This window comes from Pseudorca crassidens, chromosome 1 (assembly GCF_039906515.1).
Source record: "Pseudorca crassidens isolate mPseCra1 chromosome 1, mPseCra1.hap1, whole genome shotgun sequence".
In the NCBI taxonomy this organism is placed as follows: domain Eukaryota; kingdom Metazoa; phylum Chordata; class Mammalia; order Artiodactyla; family Delphinidae; genus Pseudorca; species Pseudorca crassidens.
Window position 1 is genome coordinate 138,562,425 of NC_090296.1, and position 12,111 is coordinate 138,574,535.

General features: G+C 58.3%; 1 protein-coding gene across 6 annotated transcripts in view; it reads left to right on the plus strand.

Moving 5' to 3' along the window:
- RGMA (repulsive guidance molecule BMP co-receptor a) overlaps positions 1-6,896 on the plus strand; it is a 44,433-nt gene extending 37,537 nt beyond the window's left edge. For all 6 annotated transcript variants that reach the window (XM_067695687.1, XM_067695663.1, XM_067695679.1 and 3 more), the window contains one exon: positions 4,501-6,896. In XM_067695687.1, coding sequence (XP_067551788.1) covers positions 4,501-5,217 — 717 coding nt within the window. In that variant the 3' untranslated portion in view covers positions 5,218-6,896. The remainder of the gene's footprint in view (positions 1-4,500) is intronic.
- Positions 6,897-12,111: the final 5,215 nt, after the last annotated feature.

A 12,111-nucleotide genomic window follows, 5' to 3' on the forward strand; every position in this document is an offset into this window, starting at 1 on the left:
GTCTCAGCAGCTCCCAGGCTAATAGTGGAGCACAGAGATAGCCACAGGATGCTGGTGATGGGCGCTGGGTGGGGCAGCAGGATGCTGAGGGTCTTGGGGCGGGGCACTGGCTCTACACAGAGCACCGGAGAAGGCCTCCTGCCTGCCCTTGCCCTGAGCTTGCCCCCGAAGGACAGGACGGGAGGGGCAGCAGCAGAGCCAGGCAGAGTGTGGGCTCTTATCCCCGAGGTGGTGGAACCTGGGCTTTTGTGATTTCCCATCCCCTCAGCCGTGGTGCCTTGCCCAGGAGCACGGTATTCTCACTGTCCAACCCTGCCTAGCCCTCTGTTCTTGTGGAGGGTCGAGATCTAGTGTTTCCAGCCCAAGCTGACCTTTCAACTTCCTGTTCCCGTGGGACTGCCTCCCATGCCCGCCCCCTGCTCTGTCTTCCTCTTTCTGGCTGCGCTGGGGGCACCCCGTGTTGAACCTCAGGGAGGAGAGGAGCTCGGATCTCGGTGCCTCCCCCCACGGCGGCCCCCTCGCATGTTCCCCGTTGCACTTCCATTCCATCACACGGCATCCTTCATCCGCTTAGTCTGTGACATCACCTTCCACCCCCGCAGTGTGAGCACCGTGAGGACAGGGGTCTTGGGCTGTTTCCTCCCCTCATGTGGACACAGCCCCCAGCCCCAGGCCTGGCACACAGTTGGCGCTCCACGAATAGTTCTGATGACACTCGGGCTCTGCCCTGTGCCCAGCAGTGAAGAGGGCACGAGCCCCTCGGGGAAGGGGGGCAGCCGAGGCGGGAGCGGCAGCCACGCCTGCGGCTGTGTGGGCAGTGAGCCGCCTGGCTTTCGACAGGCCCCCTTCATGCTGTTCCTTGTGGTTGAGTCCCTGGCACCGGTGCCAGGAAGAGTCAAGCAGCCTGTCAGCCTTCCAGGAGACTGTCTCCGCAAGAGATGGCGGTTAGAGCGAAACCAGCCTTTCCTGTTCCAGGGAGGCCGATGGCACTGGGAACGCCACCCCCCTACTCCCCCGCCCCCAGTGTCTGTGTGGCCCTGCACACCAGGCAGGGACACCAGAGCCCCTCATTGCACACCCCTCCCCCCATGGCAGGACCACCCACTGCCCAGACCACCCCGGCTGGCCCACCTCCCGGCCCCCCGCAGGCAAGCAGGCAGGCGGGCGGCCTCATCAGGGCAGGAGCCTAGGATGGAGACAGGAAGCAGCAGGAGGAGGATCCCTGTGAAGTCGCCACGTTCGTAGGTCTGGGCAGTGAAGGAGCGGCAGTTTCGTGGGGTTCGATGATGCGTGGGGCTAGGGGCAGGATGGAGGGGCTGCAGCCACCTTGGACATCCCACAGCGAAGCAGAAGAGCCTCGTCCCGGGACCAGCCTGTGACCTCCAGGGAGGAGACGGGGAAGCAGAGCCCCGGGCTCAGGGAGCTGTGCACGCGGGCCTCCCGCTGTAGCCCGCTGTGGCCTCTGGCGGGGCCTCCGGCTCTCGACCTCAGAGCACCAGCCCCTCCTCGTGTCCCATGAAGACCGCGCAGAGTGCCCCCTGCACACCCGTCAGGCCCCACAGGCGCGGTGCCTTGGCCCCAAGACTTCTAGGGCCACGAGAAGGCTTTCCTTCCTTTTAAAGTCAGAAGGAAAAAGCCAACATGATCCAACCTAGACTATTAATCTTTACGCCAATGCAGTCCCAAAATGTAGCGTCTTTCTTTTAAAAGAGTTTTGCTGGCCTATAGTTGATTTGCAATGTTGTGTTAGGTTCAGGTGTACAGCAAAGTGAGTCAGTTATACATATATCCACTCTTTTTTGGATTCTTTTTCCATATAGGTCGTTACAGAGTATTGAGTTCCCTGTGCTATACAGCAGGTCCTTATTAGTCATCTGTTTTATATATAGTAGCGTGTATATGTCAATCCCAATCTCCGCCACGAATGTAGTTTTTAATGTTTCTGACGGAGGAAGGGACCCAGCAAGGCCCAGGTGCCCTGGAGTTCCCCAAAGTCATACTGTGGCCTGCCCCTCTCAGACTTCCTCTCATCCTTACATCTCTCAGGAACGGGGTGAGAAGGGCTGGGGTCTTCTCTGCGTTCCCTCTGAGGGCCCCTCGTACACTCCCTGCCTGGTCACCCCTGAGCTTTATACTGGCGTGAGGGGACGCGCAGAGCAGCCGTGAAACAGAGCCGGCGACACCTCCAGCCCAGCTCTTGCTACTTTGTGGGTTTGCTCAGCCTAGAACTTTCTGCAGCCCCTAGGCTGCCCCTCTCCAGTCCTTAGGCATCTCAGCACCTGCTCCTGGGGCCCCCAGCCAAGGCCACTCCCTGCCGGCTTCCCCCTCCTGGCTGTGTCCCCAGCCACCCCGGAACTGCAGCCAGACACTCCCTGGCCCATGCCCCACCGGCACCTCCCCCTCCGCCTGTCTTGGCCGGCCTCTCCCCGACCCTCCTGCCTGAGCTGAGGTCCTGTGGCAGCTCTCCCCGCCTTCCCTTCCCCATCGGAGCTGCTTTGGGTTTCCTCTTTGGTTTCTAGCAAGTCTGGGGCCTCGCCTTTGTCATACACCCACTGTTCGGCCAGTAATTCCCCTAGTGCTTTGCTGCATTGCCCTCAACCCCGAGAGCTGTCCAGGCCATCATCATGTCCCTCAACTGCCACGTCCCCCTGGGGTGCCCAGGCAGAGAATTCAGCCACGGCCGACCATACATGTCGTCAGCAGCCCCCCGCCCTTTGCTAGAGCCCCTTCGGCCTACAGACGTTATGAGGAGGTGTGGTACCCCAGCTGGTGAGGCCCTTCTTCTCCAGGCTTGGTGGCGGGGATGAGGGGACAGGGCCTGGGAATAGTGGCTGGGGGCCGTGAAGAGGTTGCGGCCGGGCCGGAGGGGGGTGCTTTTAGCGGGAGGTCCCAAGATGCCTGGGCACCATCTTGCCCCCATCGCCCCACCTCCTTTCCTGGCTTCAGGCTGAGAGTCCAGCAGGAACAGGGCGGGGGCGAGTTTCCCAGTTTCACTCCTGTCTCTACCCCATCTTCCTGGTTAGGGTTACGGAGGAAAGAACAGCCAGACGTCTCACCCAGGGTGACAGGGGAAACACATCACTCCCCGGACTGTTGGTCTCTTGTCCTTCTCCCAGGCCTCCCACCCTATGACTTTTTGGCCAAAAATGCCCAGGGACTGGAAACCAAGAGCCTAATCCCAGCTCTGCCTCTTGCTGGCTGTGTGACCTTGGGCAAGTCACTTTACTTTCTGAACCCGAATTTCCTTGTCTATAAATCCGAGGTAATGTCACCTTCCCTGCAGCGCCGCACAGGCCCAGGAGTAAAAAATGCAGCAAGTCTGTGGTTTGCAGGAGGACGGTTACTGATGGAGCCGCTTAGCCCTCTGCTTCTCCAGTAGCTCAGCGCAGCCCCTCACCCCGGCTGCAGGCTCCAGCAGAAATGTGCCTCGCTGCTCCCCTGGCCAGGGCTGCCCGTTAATCTGGAGCCCCCGTCTCCCTTTTGCTGACTGGCACCTCCCTCCCCTCCCTCTTCCTCCTGCTACTGCCAAGGCCTGGTGGGAGACCCCGCAGGGCAGCCCTGCTGCGGTGGCCTCTGCTGACCTCTGCCTGCCTGCCTGCATGGATTTTGCCTGCTCGTTCGTTCTTTGAACATCAGTCTCTTCCACCTGCTGTTACGTTCGGCCTGTGGCTTATGGTCCTTTGGTTGTGGTCCATATTCGTTTCCTATTGCTGCTGTAACAAGTACCACAAACTAAGTGATTCAAACAAATAGAAATTTATTCTCATACCTCTGAAGGCAAAAGTCTGAAATGAGTCTTAAGGGGCTAGCATCAAGGTGTCAGCAGGACTGATCCTTCTGGAGGCTTCAGGGGAGAGTCTGTTTGTTGCTTCTTCCAGGCCTCTGCTGGTGGCCAGCATCCTTCAACTTGTGGCCACAACCCTCTGGTCTCTGCCTCTGTGGAAACCCCGCCTTCTCTTCTGCCTCCGTCTTATGAGGACACGTGTGATTACATTTAGGGCCCACCAGGATAATTTCTTATCCTTAATAAGTTAAGGATAATGTATCCTTAACCTAATCTCAACTGCAAGCTCCCATTTGTCATATAAGGTAACATTTACAGGTTCCAGGGATTAGCGCCTGATATCTTGGAGGCCGTTCTTCAGCCTACTACAGTGGGTAACGACCTTTCATTTTTAACTAGCCATGCTTTTCTCGTTATGTTTCCTCTCTGTATATAGTAAATGAGCTGGTTTTCTATTTAGGAGAGGAGTATAAAGTTCCCTAAGTCAAAAAAATTTTTAAGCAAAAATGCAAATTGTTTTAAAGAAAAATATTAAATGAGTAGGGCAGGTGGCACTGCACAGTGACCACAGTGGGGAAGGGGCGGTCTGGGACATCCTGGGGGCTCTTGCCATCCCTCCGCTCAGTCCAGAGCATTGTAAGTCTGGGGCTGGGCCTTGTCCCCTCCACAGTTCCTGGTACTGCCTCACCCCCTCTCTTTGCCCCCTTGCCCCACAGCTCACCATCATCTTCAAGAACTTCCAGGAGTGCGTGGACCAGAAGGTGTACCAGGCCGAGATGGACGAGCTCCCTGCCGCCTTCGCCGACGGCTCCAAGAACGGCGGCGACAAGCACGGGGCCAACAGCCTGAAGATCACCGAGAAGGTGTCGGGCCAGCACGTGGAGATCCAGGCCAAGTACATCGGCACCACCATCGTGGTCCGCCAGGTGGGTGGCTACCTGACTTTCGCGGTCCGCATGCCCGAGGAGGTAGTCAACGCCGTGGAAGACCGGGACAGCCAGGGCCTCTACCTCTGCCTGAGGGGCTGCCCACTCAACCAGCAGATCGACTTCCAGGCCTTCCGAGCCGGCGCCGAGAGCCCCGGCGCCCACAGGCTACCAGCCGCCAGCCCCGCCCCCTCAGCCCCCGACACCTTCCCATACGAGACGGCCGTGGCCAAGTGCAAGGAGAAGCTGCCCGTGGAGGACCTCTACTACCAGGCCTGCGTCTTCGACCTGCTCACCACAGGAGACGTGAACTTCACACTGGCCGCCTACTACGCCCTGGAGGACGTCAAGATGCTCCACTCCAACAAGGACAAGCTGCACCTGTACGAGAGGACTCGGGAGCCGCCGGGCCGGGCGGCCGCCGCAGGGCTGCCCCCGGCCCCCTGGCCCCTCCTCGGCAGCCTTCTACTCCTGCCCCTGCTTCCTGTGCTGCTGGAGGCCACCTAGGACCGAGAGCGAGGCGTCACCGAACTGGTCGGCGGCTGCACGAGGGCCGGTGGTGGCCTCCCGGTGGCCCCGCAGTCCCTGCAGGGGTCCGGAGCCCCGGCGGCCACGCATCTCCGCGCTGCCTTGGGCTGCCTGCTGGCAAGGGCTGGGGGCGTGGGACGTCCCCTCCCCTCCCCCGGGGCCCGGGACAAGGTTGTGGTGACCAGTGCTGTGACGTTTGTGACATAGAGCTGTGCAGAGGGAGAGCTGCCCCTCTCCACCCGCCCCGCCGTGTGAATGTGCAAATCAGAGCCCCTCAGGCCTAAGCCCTCACCCCAACAGAGACACTGGGCGTGGGCAGAGTCGACCTGCCCTCACCCCTGCAATGCACTGAAACAGGCCCGGCTGACTGCTGCACGCGCATCCCGGGCCACCTGCGCCCACCCCACGCACACACACTCGTACACACTCGCACACACAAGGACGGGGGGCGGAGGTAGCCTCGAGGCTGGACCCCTGGCCAGGGCATCCTTTCTTCTTGGGCTTCAGGACACCCCCGGGGTGCTGCTTGGCATCTTTAGAAAACTAACGTAACCCTTCGGCCAAAAAGTTGTGTCCTCCTGGTGCCTTCCCGCCTGTGGCCTCCCTGCGAGCCAAGGAGAGACCACCGTGTGCGCCCTGGCTGGGCACAGGCTCAGGCCCCAGTTACCAGGCCCCGCAGGTGGGGGACGACACATGTCGTCGGCACGTGCTCTGAGCAATGCCTGCTCTGGCGCCTTCCCCCACTGCCCATCCTCCTGTCCCCCGGTCCCCACTGTTCTTTGGAAGTCGAGTCTTTGCTTCTAAATGTCTAAACAGAGAGCCACCCCCTTGATTTCTGTTCCTTCCTCCCCAGCAGGTGGCAAGAGGCGGTGAGCAGGGGAACTGAGGCCGCAGGGTGCAGGCTGGAGACTCAGCGGATGGGGCCAGCTGGCCTGCCCTGATCCTCTGCTTTCTCCTCACCTGCCCCCCAGATCCTTGCTCCCTGCCCTGTCCACCCAGGTCTGCATTCTGGGGAGAGGAGCAGGGCCTGGAAGGTGTCTCAGCCTTTAGCATCCCTGGCAGTATCTCCTCCTTCTAGGCCTTTCTCTTAAGCCCCGTGGCCACACAGCCAGGAGACTTTCCCACCTCACGTCAGCCAAGCTGCCCATCCGAGGAGCCCCGAACCAGTCCCACCTCTGCTGCTGTTTCAGAGAACCCTGGGGACCAGCACCGAGCTGGGCTCCACTCCTAAAAGCGCGGCCGTGTCCCGGAGGGCGATCCTCCCAGAAGCCCCGCAGGCCCCACTGTCCCCGACCATCCCTCTGCTGTTGCCCAGGGACCTCTCATACACTGGCCCGGGAGGCTGCGGACTGGTCCCTGCCTCCCCCTCCGAGAGGTTCCCTCTCTCTGCCAAGCCGTGGGCTAGGCGGGCAGGTGGGTGGGAGGCGCAGCCCCAGCCCCTCCCTGCTGGTTTTTAGATGGTCCCTATGTTGGAAGTAAAAAGTGAAGCACTTTATTTTGGTTGTGTTTGATCACGTTCTGCTTGGAAGTGGGGGCCCCTCACTGTGTCCCGTGTCTGCGACCTGTGTGGAGTGTCACCGCGTGTACATACTGTAAATTATTTATTAATGGCTAAATGCAAGTAAAGTTTGGGATTTTTGTTTTGTTTTGTTACTTTCTTTTGGACTACGTGTTGGAGTTTGTTATCTGAACGGACTTTGGTTCCTTTCGGGGTGGAGGGTTGACTTTGGTGGTGGCTGCCCCCTTACAGTGTATCTACCAGAGAAAGGGGAGCGGGCAGCGCGCGCACGCTTGTGTGTGTGTGTGTGTGTGTGTGTGTGTGTGAGTTGAGTGTTGTGAGTGCCTGCAGAAGGAGAAGCAATTAAACAACCAAAGCCCCCTGCTTCTCTAAAATTACTTTTTCTCCTTGTGATGAGCTGCCTTTGGGGCTTGAGGGGTCCAGGTTCCCTTGCAAAGCTGGAACCGTCTTGGAGACAGATGGTCACGTGGAGGGAGGGACATGAAGGGCCTTCTGGGGCGAGGTTGGGTGGGCTGGCCTGAGATCCGGGAGGAGTCCATCAGTCTAGGACCCCAAATCTGGAACTGTGGCTGCCTCCCTCCCCAAAGGTCCCCCTCCTTGCCTGCAGCCCAGGGAAAGGGTGGTGGCACTGCAGAGGGTCCATCAGTGTGCACAGGACTGAAGCTTGCTTCAGGTCTTCACATTTCATCTTTTAAAGTTATCCAGGGTTTCCCTGGTGGCACAGTGGTTGAGAGTCTGCCTGCCGATGCAGGGGACACGGGTTCGTGCCCCGGTCCGGGAAGATCCCACATGCCGCGGAGCGGCTGGGCCCGTGAGCCATGGCTGCTGAGCCTGCGCGTCCGGAGCCTGTGCTCCGCAACGGGAGAGGCCACGACAGTGAGAGGCCCATGTACCGCAAAAAATTAAAAAAAAAATAATAATGAATAATAATAAAAAAATAATAAAAATAAAGTTATCCAGTGAGTCAGGAACAAATGCATGCCCGTTTTACGGATGGGAAAAGAGAGACTCGGGGAGATGGACTGACTGGCCTAGGGTTCCTTAGCAAGGGCAGGGCCAACATGTACACCTAGGCCTGTTTTGCCCCCAAAGTCCTTGCTGTTCATACTAAACGCTAGGCAGCAGAATAGCAGCCCAGTTAAGCCAGGCCGCGTCCCAGCTTCTCCACTTTCCTAGTTCTGTGACCTTGGGCGAGTCAACCTCTCTGAGCCTGCATCCCCTCCTTTGTAAAGTGGGGAGTGTCCATCCCATAGGGTTGTTTGAAGATTCAGTGAGTTAATTCCTGTGAAGTACTAAGGACAGGGCCTGGCACACAGTGAGTGTCCAGTGTTGGTGTCACTAGTATCCCAAAGCAAGAGGGGTTGAGTGAGACGGTGGGTGAAAGGACAGGGGAGAGGGCCACGTGGACCCTGGAAGCTCGGCGGGGAGGTGAACCGAGAAAACCAGAGAGTGAGCATGTACACCAATCCCAAGCCGAGGAGGAAGCTAAAAATAGGAAGGGAGAACTTTCTAGAGCCCTGTTCTTAAGCAGGCTCCCAGAGAGAACACAGGAGTCCGGGCCTTGGGAGGAAGAACCATCCTGGAAGGGACGAAACAAGGCTGGGACATCCCCACGCATCTTACCCAGTCACCCAAATTGATAGTCCTCTCAACCTCCCTAGAAAGTGGGATGAAATGAATACTCATGCAGGGGGTGGGGAAACAACGAGGGCTGTTGGCACTTGGCCAGCGCAGAAGAACAGATTATTGAGAAGCCAGGGCCAGGGCACACGGGAGAGAAAAAAAAAATCTCGTTCACCATCAGATGAAAAAGCTGCGGCACTGGCCAGAAAAGAGACTTGGTTTGAAATTTGTTCAGGACCCTAAACTTAACCAGCTGGAATTCTTTTCCAAGTACCATGCTACTAGTTGCCCTCAGTGAACATGGAAATTTGCATTTCATCATGAATATGGAACACAGAGTCGTGAGCTAAACGATTCCCAAGAAGCAGCTTCATCTTACTCCGCAGGCTGGGTTTGGAGCAGAGACGCTTCTGTGCCAGCTCAGCCGAGGCCAGTCAGCCTGGAGGTAAACGCATTAGCAGATGGAGCTGCGGGCCCCTCTCCGCGCTCCACCACCCCCGCTTACCGAGAACCCATCTGAGCCAGGCCAGAATGGGGCTCGTCAGAGCAATGCCGGCGCGCAGGGTGGAGCCGGAGGTTGCACGGACTGGGGCCGGGGGGTGGGGGCACCTGGTCTCAGACGGCAGGCTGACTTGGCATCCAAACTGGCTCTGCCCGTCGCTGTGTGGTCTCCCTTGGATATTTTGAACCTTGGATTCCTTCTTTGTAAAATGGAATTAGGAGTACCTACCTCCCACGGCCATGACAGAAATCCAATGCGCTAACGCTCATAAATTGCCTTGCACGCGGAGCCCTGGCGCCCTGGCAGCATGCAGAGGCCACCAGAAATGGCCATCTCCTCCCTTTGCAACTGCCCGTGTTCCTTGATTCATTGGATAACTCTTTCGTGATTGCGGGTGCTGGGGGGATGCGACAGAGATCTGTACACGCTCCCTTGCGTTCTTGTGGGCGAGACGGGTCCCTAACCAAGCAGTTACATCAGCGAATGTCCCATGTGACAGCAACATGAAGGAAAGGTTCATGGGTCAAAGGACCCGAGAGAGATGCACCCCGGATCGGGGGGTGGTGGGGAGAAGCTTTCCTCTCCGGTAGGGTCAGCGGGGACCTCGCACTGGTTCACCTGCGTGAATCCAGAGAATGGGCCGTGCAAAGATCTGGGGAGAGCGTTCTCCACAGGGAACGGTGAGTGCAGACGCCCTGGCACAGCAGCAGCCCAGAGGGTGTGGACCGCAGGAAGCCAGGTGCATGGATCAGGGTGCAGGGTGAGGTCACAGGCAGCTGGAGCAGGACAGGCCTTGTTATTCTAGCTGCCACAGGAAGCTGCTAGCAGGCTCTGAGCATGGGGAGACGGGCTGGACTCTGGTTTTAAAGGAATCATTCCAGCAAAGAGCGAGATCACTGCGGGGAAGAAAGGCCGTCAGGGGGTGCGTCACAAAGCCAGCCAGAAGTGGGAGGGCAGTGGCAGAGCCAGAGGTGGCACGAGTGACGGGCTTTGGGGTTCACTGTGAAGGTGGAGCTCTGGGGCACGAGAGGACTTGAGAGCGGACCAAGGTGTTGCCTCCAGGTGTGTGGGCTCAGCACCCGGGGAAGCTGTGGTGTCACTTACCGAGCCCGGGAGGATCACAGGAGGAGCAGGTCCGGGACCCCGACATCCAGATCTTACTTTAGGACACGTTAGAAAGCACACGCAGCTGGGTTGTTCTTAATTTTTAAATGTAAATGACAAAACTTCCAAGAAAAACTTCTTAAGAAGTGCAACGCTCACAGAATAAACCTCCCAAAGGGAAATGTGTTACATCTGAATGAGCCGATTGCAAAGCCGTGGTCGGTAAGAGGACTGGCAGGGGTCTCCCGGCTGTCACTCAGGGGATAAAGACACCTGAAGGCCACGACCCAACAGAATCCTGGGAACCTGGTGGGTTGGGTGGCCCAGGACAGCTGGCTTCACTAAGACTGGGCTTTACGGCAAACACCCAATTACGCATGGACCAAAGTTCTGATCCTGATGAGGACAGCAATGCTAAAATTTGAAAAGAAGGAAGTTAAAAGAATAGGAGGGAAGCCTGGGAGGCGCATACTTACTCCCCACAGCTACCAGACGATGTGCTGGAGCCCCTCTGGGCTGGAACAAGTCCGCTTCAAGTGGTGGCCCAGCCACTTGCTGGCCGCGGGACCTGTGGCCTGTTTCCTCATCTGCAAAATGAAGCCGGTGGTCCTGCTGCAGAGGTTCTTGGGAAGACAGACAAAAATGAGAGAGAACACGGAAGGAAGCACCAATGAAACCACAGACCCCCACTAGTGTCAGCCCCTCCCCATCTCATGCCCCCAGCTCACACCACCTTCACGGACTCCCTCCTCCAGTAAGCCTGCTTGGGGCCGCTCCCACACCAGGAGGGCCCCTGCACCCGCCCACTCCCCGGCTGACCGATGAGATCCGGAGAGAGGGCGCCTTGAAGGAAAGGCCCACCCTTAGCCTCACATACCTGTCTCCCACCAGACACTCAGGGTGGGGACCCTGCTTGGTTCACGGTCCTTTACCATGTGCTCATCTCTTGAATATGGCCCAGGAATCACATCTCTTTGGTCTGATTGGCCTTAAAACAATTCAAGAGCTCTTCATCCAGCTCCCACACGGGCTGAAGAAGCTTGGTGTTCTGGCCAGTGGTCAGGGGGAAGCCCCAGCACCAATCAGGAGTCCAAGGACCCCTAATCCCAGGGAGGTGCCCGTTGTCCCTGGGAAATCATCACCTCCTGAATCAGTGGGACCAAAGACTCTACCACCTGATTCCACAGCTCCCTCTTAGCTACCTTCCCCACCTTTCCAGGCTTTTCGGCACCTTTGACCATTTAATCCTTTCCTGCCTCTGACGTGGGTTTGGTGCAAGAGCCCTGAAGGAGAGGAACAGAAATGAACACGCTTGGAAAGTCCCAGAAGGATGGACTTAATTAAGAAACTGCAACAGGCAGCAGGTGTGGAAGGCATGATGTGCTGGGGGCGAGGGTGTCTCTGGAACTGGGGGACGTAATCCCAGGCAGCCTGGATCCCCGAGGCCGAGGCAGGCGTGTCGCTGGGCATCACTCCATCCTTGCCCAGAGCAGTGCTGGGAAGGCTCACAGATTCTTCCGCATTTGAACTCCTCCTGCCACTTCATCCCTCCCTCCCGCAGGAAGCAGAGCCCTCCCCAGGCCGGCCCCTTTAGCCAGAGCAAACTGTCTGGCCAAGCAGATCTGCCGGCGGGGAGAACAAAGACATGCTCAGAAAGGTCTGCTGGAAAAGGTCTGGGGCCTGGGTCTCAAGTTCACTCCAAGCTCCTTTTGTGCACAAGTCCAGCCACAGTAGCCGCTGTCTCCGGGGCTGGGCACTTTATTAACGTGGATGACCTGGCTGGGGCTGAGGGGGACACCCCTGAAAGCAGGCCTCTAAAGGGAGTGAGAGGGCTAGAAATGGGTGGAGAGGCCGTCCCCAAAGCACGCCCTCAAGGAGGCAGTGCAAGTGCTTGGTCCATTGGACCAGCCCCACCCTGCCCAAGGCCAAGCCCTCACGTGGGGGCAGGGGGTGTGTGCCTTGGGTTGGGTGGGCCTGGATGACCAGGGATGGGCAGTGGTGTGGGCAGGGGGACACCCGGGCAGAGGGAAGAGCCCAGGCTCCAGGACCAGACCTGGCCCAGGATCCCAGCCCTGTCACCCACCTACTGACTGTGTGACGTAAGGAAATGAGGGAGTGAGGATTT